General features: G+C 31.8%; 1 protein-coding gene across 1 annotated transcript; it reads right to left on the bottom strand.

The window, feature by feature from the left end:
- Nucleotides 1–2,801: 2,801 nt before the first annotated feature.
- Nucleotides 2,802–4,436, bottom strand: LOC148614177 (uncharacterized). Its single transcript, XM_088586248.1, has 2 exons — nt 4,181–4,436; nt 2,802–3,492 (listed from the first exon to the last, which is right to left on the bottom strand). The coding sequence occupies exons 1-2, from the start codon at nt 4,432–4,434 to the stop codon at nt 3,129–3,131; spliced, it is 618 nt and encodes a 205-aa protein (XP_088442374.1). The 5' UTR covers nt 4,435–4,436; the 3' UTR covers nt 2,802–3,128.
- Between the last annotated feature and the right edge of the window lie 2,895 nt (nt 4,437–7,331).

Raw genomic sequence — 7,331 nt, 5'->3', positions numbered from 1 at the left:
TTTTTTTTACGTTCAGTCATTTCGTCTTAAAGTACGACAGGGTACGGAAAACGATAAGGACAATATGTATTTATTATGCGCCAATAAATGAAAAGAAATTGCAATTTACATATTACCGAATACGCAATACACTCCTTGAGAGTTTAGGTTTCCCGCACGCACGGTACCTAAACGTAAGCTAAACGCTCACCAAACGAACGATAAACGAACACTCCTAGTGTGCGTATAACCGCAAGATAAACGAGCGATGAAAAATAATATGAAAAACTAATGACGAAAGAAAAAAACTACAATTTAGAATTAATGGAAATATACAAACTAATAATAGCAAGAAATAATAATAATAACAGTTGATTCAAGGAAATAATCATAGTACAAAAATAAATGAACAATCCTATCCTTTAGAGTGTCTAGCCACAATAATGCAGCTCCCCTTCACGAGTCACAAAGGAGTCTCATCAAACGAGTGTCTAGCCACAATAATGCAGCTCCCCTTCACGAGTCACAAAGGAGTCTCATCAAAAACAATTCATACTTGAACGATATCATTCAATTCCACAAATATGCCAAAAGAGGTAAAACCACAATCAATTATTATTTATCAACATTTTTTTATCAATGAGATAGGAGAGGATAGTTTTTGTTTCAGTTTCCTTTCCTTCATATTTTAATTGAAGAGACTCTTTGAAATTGTATGGTGATTGCTAAAACGTATCTCTGATTAGAAGGCCACTGATATACAATAGGTAAACATCGAAAACATGACATTATTTACACTGATATATATTTATTGAGTTGATCCAATCCTTTCATTATTGACTAACTGAAAGTTCAAGATAGGTTGTAAAATAGATATGTGAGTTTGCAATTTGAATTTTGTTTTATTCATATGTGTTTTGCTGTGAATGTTAGCTTTTACTTAACACAACTAAATCAAAGAGACTAACTTATATACACCACCACCACCAGAACCCAATTGCATGGAATTGCATTTTTTGTATTTTTTACATGCTCAAAATTCTTGCTGTATGTTGCTTTCATTTATATTTTATTTTTTATATTATATTATTTTATACATTATCTTCTCGAATTGATTTTCTGTCCCCACCTTTTTTGTTGCAGTTTTCGCTCATACAATTTATCACAGCCACTTAATATTTTGACAGAAGCATTATATAGGCTTGTTACATTGCGTGGGATTCGATTCCAGACTCGCGAAACATCCACTTATAGTCTGAATACTTTGTTTATATTTTACAGTATTGTTTGAATACAAAATTATTGGTTTTGTTTTTTCTACAACATTTTCCATTTGAAATACATGTACCAGTATAACGGGGAGTAGTACTAGAAGCGAATGTGTGTCCTTTCGAACTACATCAAAATACAACGAGAATAGGTATGGTGAATATGTCATAGAGACAACAACCCAACCGGGATGAAAATGTCAGTCAAAGGCCACCCATTTATCTTCAATGAACGACGAGGAAACCCTCACATCACAGGGCAGACTGCAGCTGGTCCCGAAATATTATACACAGGTACAGCGAAACAATTGTCCCTATATACTCAAGTTACAAAAAATGAACTAAAGGTAAAACATACAGAGACAAGAAATTCATGATGGGACAGGCGCAAAAAATTCTGTTGGGGTAAAGTACTTTGATATGATGATAACCCTCCTTTAAAATCTGGCAACTGGGGAAAAATATCACACAATTAAACACTTAAAAATCAGTTCAAAAGGTCAAACGTTAATAAAGAAACTAAATGTTAACTACACAAATGCACAAACTAAAGACTACTAGCATTAACTGACATGCCAGCTCTACACCAGTTTTAACCAGTTTCACGTTTTGTTCTACAGCGGATTTTGTTTTAAATACTATATGATATAAAATTAGTTGCCAGTCAAGTCTGAGTTTGTGTTGATGAATATCCTAGGGGACCTCTGGCCTACCAGCGATGTTATCGGCCCAGTTGTTTTCAAATACAAACATAACCAATCACATAGGTATTGCAATATCGGTATGCTGTACACGGGTTTCAAGGCGAATCCTCTCATTAGCAGTTAAAAGATTAAGATTGATATAAAAATTTAAGTATGATTTCATTACACTAGAAATTGTAATAGCACTTAAATTATTAAAATCAAATGTCATATTGTAATTGTGCTCTATATCTCTGTAATGTTTTGAGTATTACTTGAACAATTTGAATAAGTCATAGCTAGTCACAAAAAGTAAGAAGATCTTCTTATCTAAATGCATCTAAGCTCTTGATTTTGTAAAATAATATATGAGAAATACAAGAGCTATAATAATCATACAAAGGTACAATCATTAAAATATCCAGCACTTAAAAGACAAACAATCAATATTATTACAATGTTAAATGTCAATATTGGAAAGGAGTTGCTTGGAACTTCATCTGTAGCCTTTGAATCCAGACGGCGATCCAATAATTCTGGTATTTTCGACGAACCACTTAAGTCTATCGTAAATACCTATGAATAAAACAACATAATTGTTATCATAGGTATAATATTATTAGTATGTAAATCAATCAGTTCACTCATAGACATCCAATACTAGTTTGCTATAAGGCAAGTCTATATATATATTTTCATTTAAAAAGTAAAATAAAGACAAAGTTTTTATGAAAATGCACATTGTTTTTTGTTTTGTTTTGTTTTTTTTTTGTGGGAAGGGGAGGGGCGAAATGATGTCTAATATTTAAACACAGCGCGATTTTTTTATGCAATCAAGCCTGGAATTTTTTTTCATGGACAAACTGTGGGCCAATATAAAACAATTATTTATCCATGATTTTCTTTTTTGATTGTTTAATTGTTTGTATGTATGTTTGTTTATTTATTTGTTTGTTTGTTTTAATTTTTTTCGGTCAATGATTAAGACAAGATTTATTTCTTGAAAAGTTCCTTGCACCCATACAAAACTTAAACATTTCTTATATTTTCATGTGTCATACGTAAGAAAGTAAGCTGATTTCTTTTTTTAAATAGTACAGTTGTTTGCAAAGGTGAATAAAGTTTAGTAATTCATTCGAATGAATTATGTATTCATTCAATATCATATGTCAATTAACGTCTTTTTTTCTTTTTTTTTTCAGGTATTGTACAAATTCTCGAAAACAACGTCTCTTAATTCATTTGCTAGCATGTAAGAGATTGCTTTAGTCTGACAACAAAGAAGCTTGATAATTATGAATACCTGCTTGAGAAAAGAAAGAACAGGTACATCCAATGAAGGATTTATAGAATCGATATATTTCATTTCTGGATCTACTTCCGGACAGTAGTTAACGATTCTTGCGAACCGGTGTTTTTCTAGTCCAAGGCACCTCATGAAAGCAGCTTCATTGACCTTAGAATTCTTATCCTTTTTTGCAGCGTATCTGTTAGCATGTGTTATAGGGCCATAAACAGGAATATCTGTTGCCAACATGTAAAAATCTAGTTTTGTGGGATTTTGACATTAAAATTATACTTGTGAAGGGTTTCATTTTAAATGTTATGATAATATTAAGTCAATCCATCCTAATGAAGTCATTACTAAAAAGAAAAAAAAAGGTTCTAAATATGCGGAAATTTTAAAATAAAGTTATTTCAAGTTATATTGGCGTTTTACGTTTGACTTTGCCTCAAATCAATGTTAAAATGTTATTTTTAGTGATGGGAGTCAATAAATTGAAATACTTAAAGAAAACAGTGAGTTCAATGTAAAAACAAAATATTTGTCGTAAAAATGAAATGCTTATCAATCGTATGGCTGATAATCCTCTTAGTAGGTAAGTCATAGCTAATCGCTAATTACAAACGTAAAATATGAACTTGCAAAAAATTAGCTAGCAAGTAAAAATCTTTCTTTTTTTCAAATGATAGTTCGAAATGTTACAAATACATTATGTTGTCAAATTTATTACTGGAAACTGCACTATCAAACACATGTTATTTTAGAAATTCTACAGAGAACTGAAACAAAAAAAAAACATCTAAATTTGAGAACCGAAACTGCAATTGGTCATTATATTAAGTAACTATAACGGAACATGAGAAAAGCAAAACATGTTTGTTTGGAATCATCTTACCTCTTAAAACGAACGGAAAAATGTTCATCTTTTAAAAAAAAAAAAACAAAAAACACCAGACTTTACATACTCTAGCCAATTGTATTCATTGAAACTTGCAAATATTGTATTAAGGAAGGCTGATTTCCCACAACCGGGTGGTCCGATTATTATAATGCCTAATGGCTCTTTATCATGGTTTTCTACACCCAATAATTTGTGGCATTGACGTATCGAATTTATTTTCTTCCTGTATTCTGGGTCATGCTCGGCGTATCGTGGTAATTCGTCATACTCATAATTTCTGGTTGACGAATACCCTTGATTCTCATTTTCTGAGCACATGACAATTTGAGTCAAGTACCAACCAGATACCAGAACTGCATCCGTTTTATTTTCACTTTACCTGTTTCATTAGAAAAAGAGTTGTTAATCTAACGAAATGATATGAAAAAAAAAATGCTAGCACTATTTCGTGCAGAATTTCTCGTAACGGTTATAACATATACATGATTAAATTGTTTTCAAATAAACCAACAGGCAGTTGTCATAACGATAATGCAATCCAACGATATTTATCTTCGAATGTGTGTTCGGTATTGGAACTATTTCCTTACGAAATAATCGTTTCAAATGTCTCATATTATATTATAAGTCGTTTATTTCAGGGTTCGCTATATGTTTGGCCAATCTTTTGTATTTTTCATTTGTTAATTATAGCAAAAACCCCTTCTTGTCTTTTCTCATTCAGGTATAAATACATTTTACAGTTATCGTTCAGCTGTTAAGTTCAAATTCTGATTAGAACAATTTTCAGATATTAAAGTTTGGTCATGAGATAAGCATATAAAATTCGTTTTATTCTCAGGAATTTTGATTATTTGTGTTAAATTTCATTAGTATTAATATTCTTAATTACAATTTAAAATTTGGCGATTGATCATCTGATTTTTTATAACTACAAATGTCTTCTAATGACATTTTTGGTTTCGATAATAGTGATCTGCACTTATAGATCCTTTAATCTCAGGTTCCGCTATATAGGTGACGTATTATCTTTAAACAATCCTAATTTCGGGGATTTGATATATCGCATCTACCCAAAAGAACTTGAGATAAAGGATACTACAGACACTGTGAAGTAAGCCTCATATCTTGACCTACACTTAGAAATCGATGGTAAAGGAAAACTATTGACCAAACTTTACGACAAACGTGATGACTTTTCATTCAAAATTGTCGTCTTTCCTTTCATCTGTGGCGACATCCCTTCAGCACCTGCGTATGGAGTGTTCATATCACAACTCATACGTTATGCCAGAGCTTGCCGAAACAACGCAGACTTTTTGTATCGCGCTATAACTCTAACAAATAGGCTTCTGGAACAGGGTTATGTTGCTACAAGATTGAAGTCATTACTACAGAAGTTTTATGGTCGTCATCATGAACTCGTGGATTGTTATGATGTATCCATCTGCACCATGAAAACTAATTTATTCAACGGGTCATAGTTTTCCTTTCCTCGTTTGTCTACCCCAGACTTGACTTTTTATGAGCAACTCGGTGGGTGTTTCTAGAAAAGCAGAGGACGCTTACCCTACCGGTGCACCTGGTCCATGCTCCCAGTTTTTAGTGGAGTCCGAGTTGCTCATTTGCTTTTGTTACTTTGTATGTATGATTTTAGTTATTTTATGTTCTTTGTTGTATATGTCTGTTTTTCATGTCTGGTCTTTGTCCCTGGATTATATTCTTTTGATTATCGCTATAACCTTTATTCCCTTGATTACTCTAAAAATAGGACAATATAATCGTATATGTACACTGTATTTCTCTTTTACTATTATGTTACAACAACGATACCTTAATATAGAATTTAGTCCCTAACATCGGATGAAGAATCGATATCTTACTGTTTGGTCGAGAAAAAGTGTTCACAGTGTTGTTATTCTTTAACGAACTTTTTTCACACAATTACACAAAATATAGTGGGGTGGTTAAGCGGTTATTTGAGCACATGGTAGCACTACAAAACACTGGCCAAACGTCCGAACGTTCAATTGACGCATTCGCCGAGTGTACAAGTAGAAAGTAGTAGTTCAGGGTGTTAACATGACAAAAAGAATGTTCTTTAATTTTTAATTTGCAACGAAAAGCGTAATTTTCTCCGATGAAATCAGTATTGTAATTGAATTAGACTAAATCATATCTGGAGGTAGCTCAACTAAACACGGTCAGCCTAATTAAAATATGATGTTATGATTTGGGGTGTATACCGGTTTGGAGTCTACACAATAACACATCTTCAGGGTAACAAAAATGCACATTGATATGCTTGAGTACAATCTTTGGACAGTAATTGATCGTCACTTTTCAGTCCATGGATATTATTTCCAGCACGATAATAATCTCATTCACTGTGCATGCTTTACTTATCACAACTAATGACAGCAAAATCATGAGCTGTCTACAGACACTAACATAATTGAAAATTTGATGTGATATATTAAATGTAAGTTTCCAATATGTGTTTGACTTATATATAAAATAAATATTTTGTTAAAATAAAATCTCAGATGAGGTTTCAAGGAAAAAGATGTTCTGATCAACATAATATTTTTAACTATTTTCAAAACCTGAAAATTTTTGAATGTAACTAAACTTATTTGACACTTGTTTAAGTATTATAAGCGAGTTTTCTTAATTAGATTCTAAGCAATAATTGGTTGGTTTCAGTTCAATAATACGTGCTATTTTCTATTTGAAACGCGAATAATGTATCCATTTGTGACCGAACATTTTTGTACGTATCAGCTTGTCACCTGTACTACTGTCGATCAATCAAGTCATCCATTACTCAGTGTTTTTTTTTTTTTTTTTTTTTTTTTTTGGGGGGGGGTGGGGGTGTGCCTATCCCATTTAAACAGACAAAAAAACAAAAACAAAAAAAAATATAACAAAACGAAACAAACCAACAAAACAAAAAAAAAACAAACAAACAAACAAAATAAAAAACACAAAAAAAACAAAAAATAAAACAAAAAAAAAAAACAAAAAAACAAAACAAAAAAAAAAACAAAAAAAACAAAAAAACAAAAGTTATGGATTATCTTCAAAATAGGCCAGATCCGCCAGTGTATTACTTTATACAATTCGCAGTTTCGGCTTTAGCTGATAAGACAAATGATTCGTTTATTGTACTTCCATTACTAACAGTAAGTGTACTATCTTATGATATTCATGAC

Source organism: Perna viridis, chromosome 6, assembly GCF_037379345.1.
Source record: "Perna viridis isolate PV_CMFRI_1.1 ecotype Kerala chromosome 6, ASM3737934v1, whole genome shotgun sequence".
Lineage (NCBI taxonomy): Eukaryota > Metazoa > Mollusca > Bivalvia > Mytilida > Mytilidae > Perna > Perna viridis.
The sequence above is the reverse complement of the archived record's forward strand: the minus strand, read 5'-3'. Positions and strand labels throughout refer to the sequence as shown.

Excerpts from the sequence above, each read along its gene's own strand:
- LOC148614177 (XM_088586248.1), bottom strand. The coding sequence starts at position 4,434 with ATGTGCTCAGAAAATGAGAATCAAGGGTATTCGTCAACCAGAAATTAT. Across the intron at positions 3,493-4,180 it reads AATGAATACAATTGGCTAGA|AAATCCCACAAAACTAGATT; the intron begins GTATGTAAAGTC and ends ATTTTAATGTCA.